Genomic DNA, 26,315 nt, shown 5'->3' on the forward strand with positions numbered 1-26,315 from the left:
GCAGCAGCACTAATGAACTCTGCTTCTCTTGCACTTTCTTCTCTCTTCTCTATAGATTCTCTGATGCCCAATGTAGTTTCTGCACTGGTTTTCAAATGGGGACAGAGATGAAGTCTCTGTATTCTGTATGTCCAATTATTTTAATGTAATGTGTTTGCTTCAGCTTTTTGTTTCTCTGTCACTAGCAATAAGTTAGTTAAAATTACCTACCAGACATGGAAAGGTTTTATATAGAGAGAAAAATAAGTATAACAATAGCATCCAGATATACAGCAGCCAGAAACAGAACAGACTGTATATATATAAATAACCATAGAACGGTTCAATCATAGATTCTATGATCTATAATATATATAAATACTTTTTTTCCACTTTTTTTTTTTTTTTTTTTTTTTTCAAGACAAAATCAGACTGCATATGTGTCAGTCATAAGGAAATTACAGAAAGTGTTTTTTCAAATGCAAACAGAGACAGGTAGTTGGGCATTTTCCTACCTCCTATAATGCCAACAGCATCAACCTCTCCATGCCAGCTCAGCGTGCCAAACGCACTCACCCTGGACTGTAATGCGTGGCACAGCACCCAGGCCAAGTACATGTGGATATGGCCTTGGGTATGCCACATGATAAAAGATGCTATTTTTTGCTGTGAGAACACGCATGCGTTGGCATACTGAGATCTTTGAGATGGTTGGGAACAAGCAACATTTTTTAGCTAGATGCAATCAGCAAGCATACATTGTTGAATTCTAGTTTGACAGGAACTGATTACATATCAGACATGGATAATTTCTTTCCTTTTTTTTTTTTTTTTTTTTTTTCCTGAGAAACCCTTCTTGATTTGAAAAGAAAATCAAGAAGGCCCTTAGAGTATCCATAAACTGCTAATTCCCTCTTTTAACAAAAGGAAAAAAAAAAATCAACTATCAAAATTTCTTTTCAAGGAGGCATTTTGAAGGACCAGTCCCAGAATAAGTGATATTCTAAGGGCCACAAAGTTTTGAGATGGGTCATGGCAATCATCCTGAATAATACATCTGGGAGACATAAACTGCTAATTACCAATTTTCAGAAACAAAGCTTTCTGAGCTCCTGTGAAGGAGCTTGAATAGAGGATTAGTGAGATATGACTGGATATGTATGGATATGTTCTGTGTAACTGTCTGACATGGCATGAATGGCAGAACCAGGGAAGATGTTTCTCATTTATTTATTTGTAACATTTAACATGAATGCTCCTATTCTGGTTGGCTTTTTCACTGTCAGGATGTCTACATGCTGCCTACACACTGTAACACATCGATGCTTTGATCCACGATCAAATTCTCATGGGTTAGACCAAGTGTGTCAAAGAGAAAAGATGAATATTAGCAATGAAAGGATCTTAGGCTCAGAGCTCCATGAGGTTCAGCGACTGCTAGCCGCATGCAAGAGAATCACTTCAAAGGAGAGGGCCAACAACCTTTCTCAAAACTTTTCATCTCATAACTGACATGTCCTGACAGCATGCAGAACCAAAAAAAGATGAGACTGCTTTTGCTACTGGTTCTACACTTCATTTTTTTTTTTGACCAACAAATTTCATCTGGTTAAATACAAGTATGACAGCAAATTGGATGTTTGGATGGATCCAAAATTGTGATATCAGAAATTACCAAACCAAGTAATATTTTGAAGAGAATCACAGATCTGATCATACCTTGTTTAATTAATATCCAAGTCAGAAGTCTAGCAAGGATTCAGATGAATTACTATAAGGCAAACAATTTTACTCTTGACATTTGAAGCCAAATTCTCTTCTGGCTTAAATGAGCAAAACACCAAAATCACTGGAGCTAACTCTATGCTTACCACTAGGAAATATGGCTTTTGTATCACAGAATCACAGAATTGTTCGAGGAAAGGTTAGATGTGGTAGACATGGGTTTGTGGGTGACACTTGTGGTAGGGGGATGGTTGGACCAGATGACTGTGGAGGGGTTTTCCAACCTTAGTAGGCAGACACGTGCCTACCGTGCAAGCCCAGACACCTACAAGCGGTACCATTGGCACCGCAGCGATGCAGGGAACAGGCCATCCCCTCAACAATACAGCGACAGGGCACCTGGAAAAGGTCACGTGGAACATGTGGAACAAGGTAGATCGGGCTGCCATTTGCTAGGTCCTGCACTTTTGCCACCTAACCTCACCCGTAAAAGTGGCCTAAAAGAAAGCTGGGATTCTATAAAGGAGTGTAGCCATGGAACAAGGAATAATGGCTTGGAGCAAATGGAGGGGAGATTTAGATTAGATGTGATGTGGGGAAGAAATTCTTCACTCGGAGAACAAGCGCAGATGGGAATTAGGTTTGAAAATGCACCTTGCTTCTCTCCTTTTTCATAAAGAATAAAATTACTTAAAAACCAGTGTTAAAAATAAACCCAGGGCACAGGATGGGAGGTGCAGGGCAGTCCGTGTGATAGGGGGCAGCCTTTCTCTCTGGTGAGCCAAATGACCCGGGGAAGCCAGCCCCAGAAAAGGGGCCCTCAGCCCCCAAAACCCTCCTTCTTCCTCCACGTGAGGGCATCTCCCAGACCACTCCCAACACAGCCCCCCAAATTTGGCCACGCACAGGCCCCTCCATCACAGGGGCTTGCTGAGGTCACAGTGGCCACCACTGCCCCGCCTTTGCTGCGGGCCCTATAAAAGGGGCCCCGTGCCGCTGGCCCGCCACTCGCTGAGCTTCGAGGCCCTCTGACAGCCGCATCCGTGGCAGAAGGAAGAGCCAAAGCAGCAAGGCGAGAGGCGGCCCTCGTTGGTGTGAGCGGACGGCAATTCAGTCGCAGCGAGCACCAGCAAGGAAAGCAGCCGAGGAGGAGAAGAAGATGAATGGGCAGAGGCAGAGCGCCGGAGGCACAAGAGACACCAGTGCCCAGGGCAGCTCTGGCACCCAGCCCGCAGACACCCGTAAGCGGTCCCAAGGGCACCGCAACGATGCGGGGAACAGGCCGGCCCCTCGACCATCCAGCGACAGGGGGCCTGGGCCTTCTTCTAGACAAAACGGCGGCGTGAGGCACAGGCAGGACCAGCAGCCGGAGCGCCGCAAGGAGCACAGGCGTGACTATAGCACGCAACGCAGTGCGGGGCCCAGGCGTGGCAGCGTCGGGCCCACACGTGGAGAGGAAGCGCGCAGTGGAGCGGGACCAAGGCGTGGGAGCGAACGACCCCATTATTCGGCACCCCGCACGGAGAGGTCTCCCGATCAACAGCATCGCGTGCGGCCAGGACCCAGCAAGGACGGGCTCACACTTCACGTGCAAGCCGTGCGTCGCCCTTCCCCTAAACCTCACAGCGACTCGGGCCATGGGCCTTACAATGCATGCAGTAGTCGCGAGGGGGGAAGGCAGGAACATCGGCCGGACAGCCGCATGCAGCAGAGGCGTGCCCCTAGCCCACAACACAGAGTGGGACCCAGGCACGGCCAGAAATGGGACGTCAGCAGCGGAGCCACAAGGGGAAATCCACCGCACAGTGGCATGGCACCCAGGTATGAAAGTCGACGACCCCGTGATTCGGCACCCCGCATGGAAAGGTCTCCCGATCAAAGGCATCGCGTGCAGCCAAGACCCAGCAAGGATGGGCTCAACCAGCAGCAGCTCCAAGCCGTGCGCCGTCCCTGCCCTAAACCTGACAGCGACTCGGGGCATGGGTCTTCCAACTGGCGCAGCGATGGCATGGGGCGAAGGCAGGCACATCGGCCAGACAGCCGCATGGAGCAGACACGTGCCTACCGTGCAAGCCCAGACACCTACAAGCGGTACCATTGGCACCGCAGCGATGCAGGGAACAGGCCATCCCCTCAACAATACAGCGACGGGGCACCTGGGCCTTCCCATGGCCACCACAGTGATAAGAGGCAAAGGCAGGACCACCAGCAAGAACGACGCGGGGAGCAGAGGCGTGCCTACCATCCTGAACAGAGCGCGGGACCCAGCCAAGGCCAGAATCCAGTCAGCAGCGTCGCAGCCACGCATCAAAACCAAGCCAACAGTGGCACAGGACCAAGGCGTGGAACTGGCCGACCCCCTGGCTCGGCACCCTGGCCGGAAAACATGACGGATGGAAGGCAGCCCGTCTGGGCAGTCCCGGGCAAGGACTGGCTTAGCCTTCTGCCCAGCACCGTGGAGCCCATGGAGCTGGATCCACGGGAAGACGTGGAGGAGCCGATGGAGGTGGATCCCCCTCCACCAGAACAGAGCTGGGACCCCCGCAGCGCGTCCTTGCTCTCTGCTCTGCAAGCACACAAAGAGCGGCGCAGGAGTGCCCGGACCACCCCCTACTCGGCGTCGCGCAGGCTCCATCCCAAGCATTAGCTTGGGATGGGGCCCCCAAACACCATGGACATGCCGCAGGCTTCCCAGCGAGACGTCCCAGCAATAAACCACTCTCTTGCTGATTCTCAGGGGTTGTGTGAGTGCTTCTTTCCCTTCCTCCAGCCCTTATGCCAGAGGTGGCAGCCCTTCTGCACAGAGCCTCGAGGGAGGGCACAAGAGAGGACCCAGCTCCCTTCGCGCTGCGAAGTGGTGGAGTCACCATCCCTGGAGGTCTTTAAAAGATGTTTAGATGTAGAGCTTAGGGATACGGTTTAGTGGGGACTGTTAGTGTTAGGTGAGAGGTTGGACTCGATGATCTTGAGGTCTGTTCCAACCTAGAAATTCTGTGATTCTGTGATTCTGTGAATCCCAGGGTCCTGAGGGAACCGGCTGATGGAGTTCCCAAGCCTCTCTCTATCATAGCTGAAAAGTCTTGGCACTGGGTGATGTCCCTGGTGAGTGGAAAGATGGAAATGTCATGCCCCTCCTCTTCAACAATTAAAACAAAGAATTGAACAAAGAGCACTACTCTTCAACAATTAAAACAACGAGGAGACATTCCTTCTCAGAAAGAGCAGTCAGGCATTGGGACGGGTTGCCCTGGGAGTGGTCGAGTCACTGTCCCTGGGGGTGTTCAAGGAAAGCTTGGACCTTGGTGCACAGAGACATGATTTAGTGGGTGACACTGGTGGTAGGGGATGGTTGGACCAGATGATCTTGGAAGTGTTTTCCAGCCTTAATATTTCTGTGATTCTATGTTCCAGTGATCAGAGGCTAGAGCCTGAGCTGGAAAAGGTCACGTGGAACATGTGGAACAAGGTAGATCAGGCTGCCATTTGCTAGGTCCTGCACTTTTGCCACCTAACCTCACCCGTAAAAGTGGCCTAAAAGAAAGCTGGGATTCTATAAAGGAGTGTAGCCATGGAACAAGGAATAATGGCTTGGAGCATTGTGGCTCTCTATATTAGAGAGTCTTTCGAGGTTGTAGAACTCGAGGTTGGGAATGACAAGGTCGAGTCCCTTTGGGTTAGGATCGGCAGGGACAACAAGGCTAGTGTCCTGGTCGGGGTCTGCTATAGACCGCCGAACCAGGATGAGGAGACGGATGAGGAATTCTACAGGCAGCTGACAGAGGTTGCAAAATCATCAGCTCTTGTACTCGTGGGGGACTTCAACTTCCCTGACATATCCTGGAAGCACAACACAGCCCTGAGAAAGCAGTCTAGGAGGTTTCTGGAGAGCGTGGAAGATAGCTTCCTGACGCAGCTGGTTAGTGAGCCTACCAGGGGAGGTGCCCCGCTAGACCTTCTCTTCACAAACAGAGAAGGACTGGTGGAGGACGTGATCGTCGGGAGCTGTCTCGGGCAGAGTGACCATGCAATGGTGGAGTTCACTATTCTTGGCGAGGCCAGGAAGGGGACCAGTAAAACCGCTGTATTGGACTTTCGGAGGGCTGACTTTGAGCTGCTCAGGACACTGGTTGGTGGAGTCCCTTGGGAGGCGGTTCTGAAGGGCAGAGGGGTCCAGGAAGGCTGGGCGCTCTTCAAGAGGGAAGTCTTAATGGCGCAGGAACGGTCTGTCCCCACGTGCCCAAAGACGAGCTGGCGGGGAAGAAGACCGGCCTGGCTCAACAGAGAATTGTGGCTTGATCTTAGGAGGAAAAAGAGGGTTTATAAGCTTTGGAAAAGTGGGCAGGCCACTAAGGAGGACTTTAAAGAAGTAGCGAGGCTGTGCAGGTACAAAATTAGGAAGGCCAAAGCTCATCTGGAGCTCAATCTGGCTACTGCCGTTAAAGATAACAAAAAACGTTTCTATAAATACATCAACACAAAAAGGAGGACTAAGGAGAATCTCCATCCTTTACTGGATGCGGGGGGAAACTTAGTTACAAGAGATGAGGAAAAGGCGGAGGTGCTCAATGCCTTCTTTGCCTCAGTCTTTAGCAGCAATACCGGTTGTTCTCTGGATACTCAGTACCCTGAGCTGGTGGAAGGGGATGGGGAGCAGGATGTGGCCCTCATTATCCATGAAGAACTGGTTGGTGACCTGCTACGGCACTTAGATGTGCACAAGTCGATGGGGCCGGATGGGATCCACCCTAGGGTACTGAGGGAACTGGCAGAGGAGCTGGCCAAGCCACTGTCCATCATTTATCAACAGTCCTGGCTATCGGGGGAGGTCCCAATCGACTGGCGGCTAGCAAATGTGACGCCCATCTACAAGAAGGGCCGGAGGGCAGACCCGGGAAACTACAGGCCTGTCAGTTTGACCTCAGTGCCAGGAAAGCTCATGGAGCAGATCCTCCTGAGAGTCATCATGCAGCACTTGAAGGGGAAGCAGGCGATCAGGCCCAGTCAGCATGGCTTTATGAAAGGCAGGTCATGCCTGACGAACCTGATCTCCTTCTATGACAGAGTGACGCGCTGGGTGGATGAGGGAAAGGCTGTGGATGTGGTCTACCTTGACTTCAGCAAGGCTTTTGACACTGTTTCCCACAGCATTCTCCTCAAGAAACTGGCTGCTCTTGGCTTGGACTGGTGCACGCTTCGTTGGGTTAGAAACTGGCTGGATAGCCGGGCCCAAAGAATCGTGGTGAATGGAGCCAAGACCAGTTGGAGGCCAGTCACTAGTGGCATTCCCCAGGGCTCGGTGCTGGGGCCAGTCCTCTTTAATATCTTCATCGATGATCTGGACGAGGGCATCGAGTGCACCCTCAGTAAGTTCGCAGATGACACCAAGTTAGGTGCGTGTGTCGATCTGCTTGAGGGTAGGAAAGCTCTGCAGGAGGATCTGGATAGGCTGCACCGATGGGCTGAGGTCAACTGCATGAAGTTTAACAAGGCCAAGTGCCGGGTCCTGCACCTGGGGCGCAATAACCCCAAGCAGAGCTACAGGCTGGGAGAGGAATGGTTGGAAAGCTGCCAGGCAGAGAAGGACCTGGGAGTGATGGTGGATAGTCAGCTGAATATGAGCCAGCAGTGTGCTCAGGTGGCCAAGAAGGCCAACAGCATCCTGGCTTGTATTAGGAACAGCGTGACCAGCAGGGCTAGGGAGGTGATCGTCCCCCTGTACTCAGCTCTGGTGAGGCCGCACCTCGAGTACTGTGTTCAATTTTGGGCCCCTCGCTACAAGAAGGACATCGAGGTGCTTGAGCGGGTGCAGAGAAGGGCGACGAAGCTGGTGAGGGGCCTGGAGAACAAGTCCTACGAGGAGCGGCTGAGGGAGCTGGGCTTGTTCAGCCTGGAGAAGAGGAGGCTCAGGGGCGACCTTATCGCTCTTTTTAGGTACCTCAAGGGAGGCTGTAGCGAGGTGGGGGTTGGCCTGTTCTCCCACGTGCCTGGTGACAGGACGAGGGGGAATGGGTTTAAGTTGAGCCAGGGGAGTTTTAGGTTAGATGTTAGGAAGAACTTCTTCACTGAAAGGGTTGTGAGGCACTGGAACAGGCTGCCCAGGGAAGTGGTGGAGTCACCATCCCTGGAAGTCTTCAAAGGACGTTTAGATGTAGAGCTTAGGGATATGGTTTAGTGGAGGGCTGTTAGCGTTAGGTTGGAGGTTGGACTCGATGACCTTGAGGTCTCTTCCAACCTGGAAAATTCTGTGATTCTGTGAGCAAATGGAGGGGAGATTTAGATTAGATGTGATGTGGGGAAGAAATTCTTCACTCGGAGAACAAGCGCAGATGGGAATTAGGTTTGAAAATGCACCTTGCTTCTCTCCTTTTTCATAAAGAATAAAATTACTTAAAAACCAGTGTTAAAAATAAACCCAGGGCACAGGATGGGAGGTGCAGGGCAGTCCGTGTGATAGGGGGCAGCCTTTCTCTCTGGTGAGCCAAATGGCCCGGGGAAGCCAGCCCCAGAAAAGGGGCCCTCAGCCCCCAAAACCCTCCTTCTTCCTCCACGTGAGGGCATCTCCCAGACCACTCCCAACACAGCCCCCCAAATTCGGCCACGCATGGGCCCCTCCATCACAGGGGCTTGCTGAGGTCACAGTGGCCACCACTGCCCCGCCTTTGCTGCGGGCCCTATAAAAGGGGCCCCGTGCCGCTGGCCCGCCACTCGCTGAGCTTCGAGGCCCTCTGACAGCCGCATCCGTGGCAGAAGGAAGAGCCAAAGCAGCAAGGCGAGAGGCGGCCCTCGTTGGTGTGAGCGGACGGCAATTCAGTCGCAGCGAGCACCAGCAAGGAAAGCAGCCGAGGAGGAGAAGAAGATGAATGGGCAGAGGCAGAGCGCCGGAGGCACAAGAGACACCAGTGCCCAGGGCAGCTCTGGCACCCAGCCCGCAGACACCCGTAAGCGGTCCCAAGGGCACCGCAACGATGCGGGGAACAGGCCGGCCCCTCGACCATCCAGCGACAGGGGGCCTGGGCCTTCTTCTAGACAAAACGGCGGCGTGAGGCACAGGCAGGACCAGCAGCCGGAGCGCCGCAAGGAGCACAGGCGTGACTATAGCACGCAACGCAGTGCGGGGCCCAGGCGTGGCAGCGTCGGGCCCACACGTGGAGAGGAAGCGCGCAGTGGAGCGGGACCAAGGCGTGGGAGCGAACGACCCCATTATTCGGCACCCCGCACGGAAAGGTCTCCCGATCAACAGCATCGCGTGCGGCCAGGACCCAGCAAGGACGGGCTCACACTTCACGTGCAAGCCGTGCGTCGCCCTTCCCCTAAACCTCACAGCGACTCGGGCCATGGGCCTTACAATGCACGCAGTAGTCGCGAGGGGGGAAGGCAGGAACATCGGCCGGACAGCCGCATGCAGCAGAGGCGTGCCCCTAGCCCACAACACAGAGTGGGACCCAGGCACGGCCAGAAATGGGACGTCAGCAGCGGAGCCACAAGGGGAAATCCACCGCACAGTGGCATGGCACCCAGGTATGAAAGTCGACGACCCCGTGATTCGGCACCCCGCATGGAAAGGTCTCCCGATCAAAGGCATCGCGTGCAGCCAAGACCCAGCAAGGATGGACTCAACCAGCAGCAGCTCCAAGCCGTGCGCCGTCCCTGCCCTAAACCTGACAGCGACTCGGGGCATGGGTCTTCCAACTGGCGCAGCGATGGCATGGGGCGAAGGCAGGCACATCGGCCAGACAGCCGCATGGAGCAGACACGTGCCTACCGTGCAAGCCCAGACACCTACAAGCGGTACCATTGGCACCGCAGCGATGCAGGGAACAGGCCATCCCCTCAACAATACAGCGACGGGGCACCTGGGCCTTCCCATGGCCACCACAGTGATAAGAGGCAAAGGCAGGACCACCAGCAAGAACGACGCGGGGAGCAGAGGCGTGCCTACCATCCCGAACAGAGCGCGGGACCCAGCCAGAGCCAGAATCCAGTCAGCAGCGTCGCAGCCACGCATCAAAACCAAGCCGACAGTGGCACAGGACCAAGGCGTGGAACTGGCCGACCCCCTGGCTCGGCACCCTGGCCGGAAAACATGACGGATGGAAGGCAGCCCGTCTGGGCAGTCCCGGGCAAGGACTGGCTTAGCCTTCTGCCCAGCACCGTGGAGCCCATGGAGCTGGATCCACGGGAAGACGTGGAGGAGCCGATGGAGGTGGATCCCCCTCCACCAGAACAGAGCTGGGACCCCCGCAGCGCGTCCTTGCTCTCTGCTCTGCAAGCACACAAAGAGCGGCGCAGGAGTGCCCGGACCACCCCCTACTCGGCGTCGCGCAGGCTCCATCCCAAGCATTAGCTCGGGATGGGGCCCCCAAACACCATGGACATGCCGCAGGCTTCCCAGCAATAAACCACTCTGTTGCTGATTCTCAGGGGTTGTGTGAGTGCTTCTTTCCCTTCCTCCAGCCCTTGTGCCAGAGGTGGCAGCCCTTCTGCACAGAGCCTCGAGGGAGGGCACAAGAGAGGACCCAGCTCCCTTCGCGCTGCAAAGTGGTGGAGTCACCATCCCTGGAGGTCTTTAAAAGATGTTTAGATGTAGAGCTTAGGGATATGGTTTAGTGGGGACTGTTAGTGTTAGGTGAGAGGTTGGACTCGATGATCTTGAGGTCTGTTCCAACCTAGAAATTCTGTGATTCTGTGATTCTGTGAATCCCAGGGTCCTGAGGGAACCGGCTGATGGAGTTCCCAAGCCTCTCTCTATCATAGCTGAAAAGTCTTGGCACTGGGTGATGTCCCTGGTGAGTGGAAAGATGGAAATGTCATGCCCCTCCTCTTCAACAATTAAAACAAAGAATTGAACAAAGAGCACTACTCTTCAACAATTAAAACAACAAGGAGACATTCCTTCTCAGAAAGAGCAGTCAGGCATTGGGACGGGTTGCCCAGGGAAGTGGTCGAGTCACTGTCCCTGGGGGTGTTCAAGGAAAGCTTGGACCTTGGTGCACAGGGACATGGTTTAGTGGGTGACACTGGTGGTAGGGGATGGTTGGACCAGATGATCTTGGAGGTGTTTTCCAACCTTAATTTTCTATGATTCTAAGAAGATAAAGTCAGTGAAACCTGGATCTGTGAGAGCTGCTCCTCCTGCCTGGGCTCTTCCCATGGTGAAGCTGCCCTGACAGCAGCACCCCACAGCTGTACCTGCACCCGGGGTACAGCTCTTGTTAAACCTCATTTGGTTTCTTCCTGCCCATTTCTCCAGCCAGTCCAGGTCTCGCTGAATGGCAGCACAGCCTTCTGGCATGCCAGCCACTCCTCCCAGCTTTGTGTCATCGGTGTACTTGCTGAGGGCAGACACTATTCCCTCATCAAGGTCGTCGATGAAGATATTGAACAAGACCGGACCCAGCACCGACCCCTGGGGAACACCGCTAGTCACACATCTAAAATCTGTTTTTGTATCTTAAACGTATACACCAGCACACCAGAAAATGTCTTAAAATAAACTTATTCCAGGTTGATGATATTAAATTTAATAAGATGAATTGTTTTTGTTTAGTTTTGTTTTTGTTTGTTTTGTTTGAGACAGGATTTGTTTTGCTTTCTTCTTTTTGATATAAATTTTCTGGTCCAAAGAACACGCAAGTATAATTGTGGATGCACTAAATAATGGATGCACTAAAGAAACTCAGGCACTAAATTAGAATCAAATACGTCCAAAATACAGGAGGCCTCTGGGGGTGTCTCAGTAGATTATAAAGTACTGTTGCCTTCTTTATCCTTCAATCCAATACAAACAGGAGACAGTTTGCTTTTCAAACAAAGCTGAAACAATTAATATACAATTAATAAAACGCACACCAGTGTGGTCTCTTTCATGTTGAGCTTTGGTATTCAAAAAGCAGCAAGATCGTCTGAATAAAGAGCATTTGTGTGAATAAAACGAGTAGTTTTCTTCAAAAAGGTCTGTTACATGAGTAATTAGGAAAAGAAATAGGTTGGCTAACTGTTGTGTGGGCTGTAAGCTGTAACACAACACATCTCTTGAGAATTTGCTGCCCAGACAGTCAGATACTAAGGATTAAAATGACAAAATGCACATCTAACTGGGCTCATCCACAACCTGAACTTCACCCTCAGGCATTTTATCCCTGTAAATGGCCTAACAAAACAGGGAGGGTAGGAGCAGGGAGGGAAATGGTGAGAATTTCTATGATCAGCACCTCCAGGAACTGAAAGGTCAAGTCCAGGTGCCTTGGTTGTTTGCCAGTCAGTGACTGAGAAGTCAAAAAACTGGGGCCTTTCAGGTTCCATGAAAGACCGGAATGAATTTTAGTCTCTATGTGATTAAAGACAAAAGGCTACGACAGCCTCAAATCAGGCTGAGGCAATGAATAGGACAGGGAGAACTTGCCAGTGAATTGACCTTGACATCGCAGTCAACTACCTTTTATGAAAGGAAAAACAGCATCAGAGTGCATCGAAGCTATAACCTCTCTCTGGAAAGTGAAAAGCCAGCCTAGGGCTGCACGCAGGACATACACAAAGGCACATGTGAAGTCAGTTCTGTGGTTACTCTCATTTTCCTGGTGGTGCTCTGTAACACCAACATTTTCTTTGCAGTGAATTAGAACGATCAACTATTTTGTTTGAGGTTTACAACTCAATCAAGCTGTCATAGGAATAACATTTAGTACAGAAGAATCAAGCTCTTTCATTGCCTTGGCACATGAGGATTTTGTAATGGAGCTGACTCTCCCCAAATGTCAGAAGTTACCCCAGCAGGAAGAACTGAGTTCAGGAGGATGTAAAGAACACACGTGCAGTCATACTGGAAGGGCCTGAGTAAGCTTGAGCCTGAAAGGACCGCTGAAATGTCTAGAGAAAACAAGTGGAACTAGGGGAACCAGGAGATATGAGACAGCCATGCAGTGACAAACCCAATCCCTACCTTGAAAACAGGGCTGGGAGGAGGAGGAGCTGGGAAGCTATGGCCCAGACAGCTCCACTTCAGTTCCCACAAACACTGCAACAAATAATCCATTGATGTGTGAGTGCCTGGAAGATAACACCGAGATGAGTAACTGTCATGAGAGATTTGTCAACATCATGTCAAAGTAAGCTAATTACCTTCTTTGAGAGTGTAAGAGAGAGGTGGGGGAGAAAATGCTGATGTCCTGCATCTTGGCCTGAGCTAGACACCCAGTGCTCTTTGCCATGGCATTGCCACATGAGCCAGAGAAGTGTGACCCCGTACAGGGGGGAATCAGGAGCACAGGGTGGTGTAAAGCTCATCAGGCAGCCAAGCTCTGAGCCCTTACCAATGGTTCGTGACCAGATGCAAAGGCCACGTTGCAGGAGCTGCCGTGTCTGGTTCTACCCAGCCTGGGTACTTGGACAAGGAAAAAGAGTTGGAGAAAGCCAGCAGGAGAACCGATGAGTGGGAAGGAGGTCTGCAAAACACCTTGGCTTTGCAACAGATCACAGCTGAACGGGAGCTGTGCCTGCCTCCCATGGAAGCCCCAGGCTCTGCAGAAAAGCTGCGCCCAGCGGCAGGCAAAGATGGGCCCAGGCTTCAGGACAGGGGCACTGCCATCGGGAGAATGGGTGAGGATAGATGCAGTGGTTACTAACAGAGCAAAAGGAGAAATTGTGCCAATAATAAATATGAGTGATGAAATAAACCTGAATAAGCAGCTATACCTCAAGGGAAACCGTTGATTAAAACAGGGAAGCATAAAAACAGCCTTATTGGTAAGAAACTGTATGAATGGACTGAGCAACTAACTACAAAGGAAGCTAGAAAAGTGACAAATATGTATTAATTCTGAATGGTTTGAGTATTTGAGCAGCTTTTCAAGGTCCTGGACTACTCAGAAATAACAGCTGCTCTGAAAAAAAAAAAAAAAAAAAAAAAAAAAAAAAAAAAAAAAGGTATGCTGTGCCTCCTCTTTGTTTACTCTAAAGAATTTTTATTTACAGACCCAATAATAAATGAAAGGTGTGAAATTTCTCTTTCATTATGTGGAAAGCTTCTGAATATAAGAAAGAGAGCATGAGAAATCCCGTTACTGGGAGTTTTCAATCACAAACTTTCCCCAGAAAGCAACTTGTGCAGCTTACTAATGCTGCCAGCAGGCTGCACAGACGCCCAGTGCAGGTGGCTGTGGTCCCCACAGCAACAAATTGAGGTCAGAGGGGTGCATGCATCGCTGCTTTGCAATTCGCATCTCCCTGCACCAAGCAGAATGGGGCTCCCCAGGAATGTGGTGGAGCTGGGGAACCACAAAACATGTGGGTAAAACCCACACCCTATTAAGCCATTGCCACAGGTGCCCAACCTACGTGGTCCCTTCTTCTTTGAAACCTTTAACTCACTGATGATGCTGGCAAAACTCCTTCTATTCTTACTCATTTAGCTCCTAACATTTTTATTATTATTTAGTTTTTGACAGGAGGAGAAGAGTAGAGGAAGATCTCACACAAAACAGTCAACGCAGATTTTTCCAAAGCCTGATGGGAATGACCCAAAGAAAGCTCTTTGAAAAAGCAGCACTGCCCCACAGCAACCAAGATCCCGTTGGCTTTCACAGCATCTCAGTGACTGCTGTAACGAGTCCAGCATCCTCTGGACTAGCTCCATCACAAAAAAACTGATTATGTACCAGCACAATTGAGGTCTAATTTCGTCCCTGCTGCTGAGTGAAAGGAATGTGCCTGCTGACACCATTTTTTTCTCCACAGGCAAAATGATTTGCAAAACTTCAACTTAGCAGCAGTGGACAAAACGTCTGAATAATAATAAAAAAAATCTGCCATAAGAGAGTGCACAGAAAGTAACAACCAGGCCTTAAATACGTAAATTGCCTTGAAGACTTTACGTCATGAGAGTGTTAAAGCCAGAAACACTCAAAAGTTAGACAAGAGGAGCTATTTACTGAGCAAAAGAAATGATCATGTAACCAAATACTTGATGTAACACAGCAGCATTCACAGTCAAAATTAGTTAGCTACATATATCAATCCCTAAGCCCTAAACTTTAAATGCTTCACTTTGCAATCATAGTTTTAATTAAAATGTGGATTTATTTAATTATGGGAATAAGTCACCTAAATTATACACGAAAAAAAAAAAAAAAGCATATTTACTTTGCACCTTCTTCAGTTAAAAAGAGCCAACAGAAAAAAAAAAAAAAAAGAAAGAAAAGAAAAAAAAGCTGAATGGGCAACCTAATTATTCTGCTTCACCTTTCTGTTGTTTGGTTGTTGATTTTCTTATGAATTTTATTTGGTGAAAGCACACATTTGTGCTTGAACTTTGTGTAACACTTTTTGCAGACAGAATGAGAGCGCTACTGGAGAGTATCCTAAATTACTAACAGAGCAGTAAAGAGGACCAAGGGAGGCAAATAGCTTAAGATGCTAAAGACAGGATAAAGCCTAAGATTAAATTAAAGCAAGAACACCCTTAGAGCACTCTTCTCCACTTGCTGCTGGTCAGCAGCAATCATTTAAAGAAGAGAAAAGCAGCAGCAGGGCAGAGAGCAGAGCCCAAAGCACAGCCTGCTTCCAGCCCTCTGCAGGCTGGGGCTGGCTGTGCCTCAGCACTGCAGTGCTCAATAGCTTTTCTTCCATTATTTTGTTTAATCGGTTGTATAATCCATTAATACTTTTGGCCTAGAAAACAATGGGTGAGAAGGAGATTTGCGTGTAAATGTGGTGCCTGGTGTCAGGAGCTGCGTCCCCACTCTGGTCCCAGGGAATGCCGTGGCCCTGCTGGGGGACACAAGGCAACGTGTGCCCTGGCACTGCCCTCCTTGGCCACTCCGAGCTCGGGAGCCCTCCCTGCCTTCCCTCCTCCTGCAGGTGCTATAGTCCCTACATGATATTTGTTGACCTTTTTGGCATTTTCTATCCATGACATTCGTTGTTCTGCTGTGCACCTGCTCCACATGACCATTTCTCATTTCACTGAAGACCACAGGTCCTAGCACAGAGACTCAGATTTTCTTCAGTCCTTTTTCACTGTAGCTCACTGTGTATATCTGTCCATCCTAGCTCTTAATTGTGGAGGTGGGCTCTCTCTGTCATCACATCACAACAAAACTCCTTCAGAATCGGACCTGGCCCAATGCATGATACAAAGACAGAAGAAAACCTCAGTTCTCCTGCAAATACTACACACAGGCACTAAAGCTCCCAATCTTTCTGTGTTTCCATGAACAAACCTGAAAGAACTCCTGTGCACTGCTGGATTAAAAGGTGCCATCCTCCTGAGACTGTCAGTCTGATTGTTCAGCTCCTTGATGTGATATCCATGACATGCAGAGCATTCAGACACCCCTTTCTGATTCTTCATGTATTAAATTTGCAAATGCAATATTTTCAACTAATCCTGTTCCCCCTCTCATTCCTTAAACAAACAAAACCCACAAGTTTTTGTTGTTGTGTCTCTCAGACACTGCTAGGAAATTCTTTGTGTATAAGACTATCTTCTACATGAGCAATTGTTCAATAGGAACAATGAGTAATTCATTTTCTTTCCCAATAACATTCATGTTTATGCTCTAAGTTCTGGGGTACTCGCTGCTGCTCTGTCCTCTGGAATTTCTAAGAAGCAGAAGATCCATCTCAGGAGGTTCTATATATAGCTTTAATATTAAACAAGGAAAAATTCAACTGATCTAATTTGCATTTACAATTTCCATGTTGCCAGTGTTTGCATATTCATTACCACTCCAGGTCATTGCCTTTGGCCTTGCTAAATGTCAAAAAGCTCCCAGTATTTCACTTTGCTGATCAAGCCATCCATTATTTCCACATACTTTTCCTGCCTTGCTACATTCAGATAAATGACATGCAAAGCCATAATTGCTGAAGTGTTATGCTGCAATTGTTCTCTATCATCTTTCACTGAGAACTTTCTCGAAGAGTTATTGAAAATTGTTTTATATAAAAGAGTTTTCCATAGGAGAGTTTTCTGGAAATGTTCTAGTCTAAGAATGAAGGACCTGGAAGATTTACTGCTTACTGACTGGTTAAAGGTAAGGACAGCGTTAGCCACATCTGATACATTAAACGTGTACCATGACAGCACAGAAAATCTTTAGGCACAGACAGGCAACATGCACGAAAAACCACAAAACCACACACACACAAAACCAAAACATTAAAAACAGCACAGAAAGATGTAAGTAGCAAGGTCCAATTCTGGCCTCCTTTGGCCTGCCCTGCCTCCCATTAGAATAAAACCTGATCTCTGGAGATAGCTACCAGCCAGTGACCTACAAAGGAAATACTCCAGAAAGTAACAAACCAAACAGTCTAGGAATATCTTGGGTTATATAAAACTTGCCCTGAATATCAATCAGCTTCTTCTACTCAAACTCACGATCACAAAGTAAGAAAAAAAAATATAAATGTGATGTAAATAATATGAACATAAAACATAAGATGTGGATTTCCTTTGTGATTTCAATGTGCTTAAACACAGGTGTCAGTGGTTATTCAAAAATAAAGACATTGTCCTCACTCAGTTACTTTTCACCTACAGAAATTCCCTGACAACCCCCTTTTTAAAACATTATCATAGCTAAAATTGTATAAGCTGATTTGAAAATCTAGAGGGTTTCCCCCTGGAAGCTTGGCTTGCAGTGCTGATTCTCATTCACGACACAATGTCCTTAACTCATTTACCTCTGCCCAACAATATGAATGAAGGACTTGAATGCAAGAACCTTCCTCAGTAGTGAGCTGCTGTCGTGGCCCCTCTCCAGAGCTAAAGCTCGCCGTGAACTTCCCCAGAGCAGAGCAGTTTCCCCAGTCCCATCCCCTTCACTGCCCGCCTCCTGCAGGGTTTTCCCATCCGGCTTCCCACGGCTGCAAGGCATCCACGGACCCACCTGCACATCTCCTGGCTGGTGACTGACCATCAGCGGCTCTGCCTTTTAAAAAGCTTCTCATGGTTCCCTTCCTATATCTCCATGTATCTCCATGAGTTTTAAGCTAATTATTTCTAGTTCTATTTGTGATGGAGAATATTTAATTCTTTTTTTTTTTTCATTTAAAAATATTTCATTATTAATATAATACATATTTACATATACATATTTCATCAGGCACATATTTAGACAGTCACAGCTACGGCAAATTTTGAGCTGCAAAATTGCCTGTCTAAAGCATAAGAACAACTTTTCAATCCTCACCTGCAAATAACTTCTACAATCAAAACAAAGAGGACCCAACTCTGAGCTGTCCCTGCTGATGTAAAACCAGAAACACTAATTTATGCCCCACTGATTCACTCCAGATTTGGAATGATGCACCTGAGATCATAATTCAGCCTCATATTTCTTGCTAATTAGCTCTGTTCCATTTCAAATATAATCCCTGAAGGACATTCCCCTTCAGTGTGATTTCATTAGTTGCTCAGAATTTATTACCGAGGAGGAACGACATACATAAACCAGAACCCAAACTGAAAGGAAAATTCAGAGTATCACAATGTGGTCGACTGCTCTGCCAACCAGGTTACCAGGAGATATATTCGATGTTTTAAGAGGCTTTACAAGTACTTGGAGACCAATGCATTTGGAAAACAGTTTATATTATAAACAATATTTTATGTAGCACCGAAGTAAAACTACGGCATATAAAGCGCGAGCCCAAGAAGCAGCAATGTCCACTGTGAAAAATGATTCTGTCCTTCCTGCTATCATCACTTGATAAGGTACACGATGTAAACATTTGATTATATTGTACCTGATGGCGTTTTTATTTCCCAAGTGTTTTCTTCCCGCAGTAAAAGCGGTGCATTTAAATTATTACTGGATTGCATCCCGTCTGCCAACAGCAGGCATTTATTTATTTATTTTATTTATCAAAATTTGCACACAGGGAAATGGTCAGTGCTGCAGGCAAGTGCAGGGCTCCGAGCCCCAGCACTGCCCGTAACTCCTGCTTTCTGTTTGTTCCTTCCTGCCCTTCTCAAACTGAGCCAGGAGCAGCCACACTGAGGAGCACGTGCCTAGAGCATCCTCTCTCCTGTCTCACTCAGGGCACAGGAGCCACCTCCCAGAGACCTTCCTGGGCTCATGGCTGGAAGGCTCCCACCTGGTGAGGCCACCTGAGCTTCAGCAGGAGCTGGAGCTCCTCCTGGAGCAGCCTTGGCCACCCCTGAGCATTTTGCAGCAGGCAGTGTCCTGCAACACCAAACGCCACCGCTGAGCTGTTCCCACTCCCTCGTGGGAAGCAGACATTGGAGCCACAACAAAAATCCACTCCCACCCCTCTGAGCTTAGCTCTTCTTGCTCCTGGTGCTGTATTCCATGTTCCTAATGAATCTCTCACAGAAAAGCTAGCAGGGCTCACAACATGTACCAAAAAATGAAGATCAAATTCAGCAAACCCCACAGCCTGGGGAGAGTGACAACAGACCTGGGAGAAAACAGCACAGGACAACAACAGCAATAAGCAAAGGATCCAGGAGTTATTGATCAAATCAGGGACTGCATGTCTTTCATTACTACAGCGTCCTCAGAATCTCATCTCTGCAACCTCTAGGGTAGGAAAATGTTATCTCTATTTTACAGACAGGGAACTTGGACAAGAAAAAACATCCCAGACACCTTCCTTAGGACAGGCTCTGCTGCCTTCTGCGAATGTTTCACTCTCCAAAGCCATGCAGGGAGCACAGGTGCCTAACAACCGGATCATTACGATTTTCAATAAGATTCCTCATATGAACCTTTTCAATTAGTCCTCAGAATGAGCACCTTTTCTGCATTATACCGTTGAACAATTGCTGCAGGATGTGACAAAGATTTTGAGGCGGACTGCACAGCACACCAACCACGTCTTGCCCAGCAGACAGGGGCTCAGAGAGCTGCGTCGTCCTTTACTTCTTGCTTCCCACGATGCATTTGCTTTTCCCTATTAGAATTTTTAGAATTTGATGGCCAACAGGAAACATCAAATTTGCCCATAACTTGAGGCCTAACTATGACACGGCAGAGAAAAAAGCCATTTCTCCTAGAAAAATCAGTCTGGGATGCCAACATCACTGAGCATAGTGTTGAAGGGAAGGCAGGGGAAGAGAGAGGAACAAAACTGGAGAGAACAGAAGAAAGAAAAAGCAAAACTTTGCCCATTAAAATTGGTAGGATGAACTAAGAATGAGTCAAGTTAAAAAAATATCTTTATCTTTGTATTTATCCTTAGCAATCTTTCTGAAGCGTGAACTGACCGGGAGCGGTATTTCTACCGAGAGGTTAGCCCTGTGGAGCAGAGCAGCGACACACAGCTCTGGTCAGACAGAAAGTCCTTCTTCCACATCTGAAACTCTCCTTACACCAGCGAGGATGGGCCAGCATGCAGCTACAAAGGTCCATGAACGTATCTGCTCACACACCCACGTACCGTACACAAATTGAAATCAATGAGTTGAGTATAAAGGGAAGTGTTTCATTAAATATCTTTCCCTGTTTCTAACTAATAGAAGCATATAAAAATACTATAAAATTACTGAAAAGGAAGTGATTTTTATGACAATTGAATAAGTAGTATGCTAGTTATGGAAACGATGCCGAAGTCACTGTGAACACACGTACCTTCCTCCCACAAGAAATACAATCAAAGCACTGCACAACATCTGCTTTGTCCATTTACCTTCAAATTGTCACTCACTGGGATCTGAACAAAGTATGTAGGAATCTGAACAAGGACAGATTAAAGAAAATTCTCAAGTAAATACCTGTTATGATCCTGTTTATTATAACCATTTTCGATTTGTCTCTCATCTCTTTCAGAATACAGGAATTGTTGCTTCTAATGTAGTGCTAAGAATAAATAAAGCCAGAGCTCCTTCCTCCAGTAAAATTCAGTAAAATAACAGCAACCCAAGCACTGCATCCACCAGATGCTGTTGGAAGTCAGCAAGAGTCGTCCTCTGGGTCCACCAAGGCCTGGCTCAGGGCCTGAAGAGGAGGAGGTGCTGGGAGGTCTACATCCTGGGAAGCAGTCCCCAGGACCCAGACCCAGCCATGCCTTCCTCTAACATGAAATGCACGATTACCTCCTTGCTGAAGAAAATAATAGCATCTGCTTAAAAGCTTTGAAATGGAGCAGGATAAATGATGCAGAGCTTGCTGGATAAATTGAAGAGTTTCTATGACTTTCAAAGACTTGAAATAAAGCCTTCCAGGGCAAGCCACGGGACACATCGCAGCTGTTGTACAGAGCCATGTCAAGAGTGCTTCTGAATACTATCCTCCATTGAATTGAGCTTCTGAGGATTTCAGATAAAATAATAATAATAATAATAAAAGCAATGCTGAAAATTACTGAGCTTCTCTTGACTCATAATGCTCCTAAAGACAGCGAGGAGAAAGCTTTGTTCTCTCATAGGAGTGGCAAAGGAAGGCAGTGGGGATGGGGCAGCTCGTGGGTTTGCTGTCTGGAGCTGCTGGAGCAGATTTACCTCCAGAGCTTTCCCACCAAAGCCCTCACTTTAACACAAATGCCCTCCACATGTGCATCGGTACATGACCTGAATTACTCGAAGGAGCTTTCAGCACCCAGGCATCACAACCAGCCTGAACCAGGATGTTTGCAGCCATGCCGGACTCCGCACAGACATACAGAAGAGATGATGTGCTCCGACAAAAAGACAAACTAAACGTGCACCAGTAAGCAGCCCTGATGGAAGCACGGCAGATACCACAACACGTAATCAAGTGCATAAATAATTTGTTATACAACAGACCTTGAAAAAAACAGATCAGTTGATTATTAGCAATAGCTATGGATATTGCAGTATCTCAGCACCAGAGGCCCCAAACGAGGTCAGTTGTGCTGAGCACAGAGCGCTGTTAAAGCAAATCTGCCATAACATTTGGGCATCTGAAACTGGAGCAAATACAGGCTGCACAAGTCACTTCATAAACAAGTGAAAATAAGTACTGAAAATTCAACAGACAAATGCAAGTAAACATCTTCTACATGGCAACAAACAACCACTCATTGTTCCCCATAAGCCATATCAACCCAGGCTTTTCATTTTCCAATAATAAACATGGAGCATTCCAAATTAATTGATTTCCTCTTAAGTTTTCCCTCCCATTCCTGATGTTGACAGTTCACATTTAGCGTCAGAAGCAGCTCTGCAGACCTGCATGCAGATCAGCTAAGATGGAACAGCTCTTGCTCTTTTTTTCTCCTTGTTTTACGCCCTCAACAAACGAGGTCAGTATCAGATCTGCATTTATAGATGTCCTCCTACCTCATGTGCTTGTTCCTGTGTCAAGAAATATAGAGCTAGGCATTGGGAAAATAATCATGACCCTACAGTTTTTTAGTATAAATGGGACTTCTATGTCATTTTTACTTCTGTATTTACATTAAAGCCATGAATTCAGGGAGCTGCAGAGCCAAACAACACAGCACCAAAAATGTAACAACCATAAGACTTTCGCTGCTGTTTATTTAGGGGACAAATAAATCAACTTCTTTTCCTCAGCAAAGCCACACGAAAAGAAAATAAGGGTCTACTCACACTGCACGATGAGCTGTACCAAGGCTTCCCTGGGTTTCACATTAAACCCGTTGTACTGACTGGTCTGGCACCTGTAGGTTCCTGTCATCTCCCTGGACACGTTCACGATCCTCAGGATGCCATCATAGCTCTCCGTCTGCATTGCCCCATCCGGCATCACGACCTCCTTGTCAGCTCGGGACCACAGGATGATGGGTTTGGGCTTTCCTGTCACCTGGCACTGCAGCTCGATCGTGTCCCCTTCCCGAGTGACCAGGGGGGACTTTTCTTGAGGAACAGTCAAATTGGGTGGGACTTCAAAGAGAAAAAGAGACAGTTCAGCAATTAGCGTTACGGAAACATCAGATGGCTTTCTCTCTTACACGGTTGTAACCATATATCAAGAAATCATTTATACACCTAGAGCAATGCACATTGATTGCACATATCAGGAGACTGTATAATCCTACTATATTTACTAGGCAAAGTGCTCGGCTGCCTGAAGCAGTTAAAGAAAGATTTAACTGCCCAAGCTCACCACTCGCTCCCCGCCATGTGTGTGCCCCCCGTGCCAAATGCCCTAACGGTGCTCAGCAGACCAGCGGCTGTAACTAGCCCTTTATCACCAGTAGTTACAGCTTTCCTCGTTATGGGGATTTGCAACTTAAACCACTTTTTTCTTACAGCCTGGCTTCCGATTTTACCCAGCTCATAACAGCAGAGGAAGAGCTGTGCCAGCTCAGAATTCACAGCCTGAAAGCAAAAGGCAGTTGGCATGTTTCTGTCACAGGAAGCTCGTTAAAGTGGTGTTTTTCCTTAGAGATTTGCCTTAACAAATCCGGAAGGAAGATGTGAAGAACTGCATCCCACAGGAGTTAGGTAACCCTGTGAGCACAACACATGGTGCCACCATGCTGAAGGCCCCATCCTGCAGCCTCGCAAGAACAAGGCTTCCTAATTGCCATCAGCAGCTGATTTATCACTCCCAGCCTTGAACAACCAACCTTTGGCAGCCAGGAGAAGGCCTTGCTCACCACAGGAGAGACCTTGCTGTGCAGGGAGCTTGACCAGAACAGAAATCGCTTGTTACCCCTTGCAAAGCCATCAGGGTTTGCATGCCAGGCATCTCAACGAGTTCCCACCGTTGGTCCCATCAGAGGCGGCTCTTCTGCCGCTGGGCTTTGGGTGATTGCATTTGATAATTACAAAGCGCTGCAAGCTTCACAGGCCTGATGAGAACAGTTTTGCCACATCCAATTATCGTTACCATCTCATCATACCTATATTGGTTTTATATCCAATTTCCTCCTCTCTTTTAGCACAAAGCAAATCAAAGTGCCGGCTCCGGAGCTGTTCGTGCCCTCCAGATCACACGCGCTGCCTTTGGCTCTTTGGATGCTTGGATGGGGGGGGAGAAGATATGAAAAGGCCTGATTTGAACACTGCTTTCTTTCCATTTCCCTTTGTGCCTTCTGAAAGCTGGCTATTCTTACAGGTCTTCTGTCTGAAGTCACTGGGAGAGCCGCTTGTTTTAAAACCAGTCCCTTGTAGGAGCATCACCTCCCACACTGTCCTGCCCTTGAGAACCCCGTCTGAACGCCAGGGCTGACAAAACGCAGCCTGCACCAGGACTCCCATCTGCAGGCAGAATAACCACCACCTATTTCCAAGCCTCCAGCAACAGAAACAAAAGACTTGTACCAGTGAGAAACAGTTCTGCTGAAGAAACGCATCTGACAAAGCCACCAGTAATCAGAGTTTATATCAGAGACTTCTGTAGATTTCAGAATGTTGTTTTCAGTTGTTTGAAGGTTTTAAGAACTCTACCTGAATCTGATGGGATGTGCAATAGTGGAAATAATTTCTCCTTTACACTCCTGTGGAAAAAAGGTATCATATATATATAAGAATAAAAAGACTGCTTAATAAAATATTCCCAAGAAGATCCATTAGAGCGCCCCAATCCTGGGCACGGGCCCTGCAGAAGGGCTGGAGCTGCTTGGCTGTGCCAGCCTGGGCTCACCCAGCGATGAGCACAGCCAGTGCTCAGAGAGGTGCTGTGGTTCTCTGAGCTGTTCTGACTGGGTTTCTCCCCCAGCCTGCCCTTCCCTCACCTTTATTTATTTCTACATCCTACGCTTCTGCGCTGAGGTACACGGTGTCTGTGCTGGGCCTGCGCCGGCTGCGTGCCTGTGGGGGGACGCCTCCGCCTTCCCTCCTGAGAGCAAGCACACCAAATAGATGCCGAAAGGCCACTTTCTGAAGCAATTGAAGCACAGGCTACTCTGGGAAAAAAGTCACTGTTCTGAGAAGGAAAGTGCAGTTTAAAGAGGTCTGAAAGCACACTGTGTACTGCCTCCCTGCAGGACGCAAGGAGCCGCCTTCTGAACTTCTTTCCCAGCTCGCCTGGCTTGCGGCTTCTCAGTTCTGCTCAAATACCCATCCTCCTGTCTGGGCCACCCCTAAAACATTTTCTTTGCTCCTGGGGAGCAGACCTTCTCCCTGCTGTGAATGTGCTGTGAGCAAAGCTCATCCCAGTAGCATGGATGCTGCAGGCCCCTTCCTTGGCTCCCTGCCCTTTCATGCCCTTCTAGGCCCATTTCTGGATGCGTTACGCTGGCAGCGTGTTCCAGACTGACACGAGAACAACAGGTCTACAACACTAAGTCCTACTCTGTCTTAGCCTCAAATCACACACCTGGGCAAGGGCTCTAACTTCTCACCTCAGGTGCCAGACCAGAAACAGGGATGGGCTACAAAGAGCTTGAGGAGCTGTTTCCCAGATATTTACAATGTTCTGGTTTAAAAACTCTTTCACTAAGCTTGTCACAGGGACCTGGGGCAGAAAAATAGCCAGGTTTAAGGTGTCCATGAGGTGGACCTAGAAAGGAAGGAGGGCAGAGGTGTGTCAGTGTGACTGGGGGCTCCTGAAGACTTGCTTCCCTCGCAGCCGCACTGCATGGGTGTCGAAAGGCAACAGCTCTGGGTGCAGAACCCTGCTGAATGCAGGACACAGACTGACAAGTAGAGGCGGGTGAAATTCAGAAGTTTGGATGCTCAGAGCAAACTATGACTTACGTAAGGAAGACACCAGGAAGATGGTCACACATAGCTGCTGGCTTCTGAGAGGGAGGAGAGTGAGTGGCAGGACATGGGTCTTTGGGGTGGGGGGGAACATGATGCGTGCAAAAAAAGTCCTGTGCAACAGTGAGCAGGTCATTCACCCTCTCCAACTTAGTTTCCTTGCTGGAGAGCAGAAGACTACTGCAAAAACTGCCCACAGCCAAGATAAACACCACAGACTATGAGGTTTGCAGGCAGGCTGTATCAGTCCCCTAATGGAAAGATACCTCAAAAACCTGACTCTTCCTGGGGCATTTTGCAACACAACCAGCATCTGTCATGCTATAAGCCAGCCAACAGATGATTATGGGTTACTGTATTTGTTAACAGTCTTGTTACTGGAAGCAGAGAAGGAGAGAGGAGAAGCAAGGCCACCTATTAAAACAAATCATCGCAGGGGCAGTGCCGTAAATCAGAAGCCTGGCGGCAGCTTTCACGTATGGCACTTACCTGGCAGTGCCCAGGACAGCGAGCTCCCATGGGGGTGCTCCCCTGCCACATGGCACCACTGTGGCCTCCAGGTCCCCCCTGCTCACACCAATTCCCTGCTGCCTCATCAGGAGGAAACACAGCATCAACCCTGCACTCAGGAAGTGGGTTTGGTAGGCTTTCCCTTTTTATAGCCATCTATTTATTTCCACAAACTTGCAGGTACTTAATTATGCCTGAGGTCTTTATTCTGCTGTCAAATTTGGCTTAAATTATCTACAGGGTCAAAAAATAATGGGGGGTGCCGGGCTGAGCACCTGCCGCCTGACAGGCGCTGGCAGCCCAACCACACACAACTGCTTCCCACAAGCAATAAAGCCTAAAAATAATAATAATAATAAAAAAAAAGTCATAAAAGAAACTCACATCAATATAATGCCTACAGAGAAAGAAGGAAGAAATAAAAATAAAAAAGATGGCGAGAGCTAGAGACCAGAGGAGAAAATAATCACGTCCAGTGTTGCTTTCCTGCACGGCCCAG

General features: G+C 48.3%; 1 protein-coding gene across 1 annotated transcript in view; it reads right to left on the minus strand.

Moving 5' to 3' along the window:
- Positions 1-26,315, minus strand: part of MDGA2 (MAM domain containing glycosylphosphatidylinositol anchor 2) — a 340,235-nt gene that overhangs the window by 106,893 nt on the left and 207,027 nt on the right. The window contains exon 8 of the mRNA XM_032187749.1: positions 22,244-22,537. Coding sequence (XP_032043640.1) covers positions 22,244-22,537 — 294 coding nt within the window. The remainder of the gene's footprint in view (positions 1-22,243; positions 22,538-26,315) is intronic.

Source organism: Aythya fuligula, chromosome 5, assembly GCF_009819795.1.
Source record: "Aythya fuligula isolate bAytFul2 chromosome 5, bAytFul2.pri, whole genome shotgun sequence".
In the NCBI taxonomy this organism is placed as follows: Eukaryota; Metazoa; Chordata; class Aves; order Anseriformes; family Anatidae; genus Aythya; species Aythya fuligula.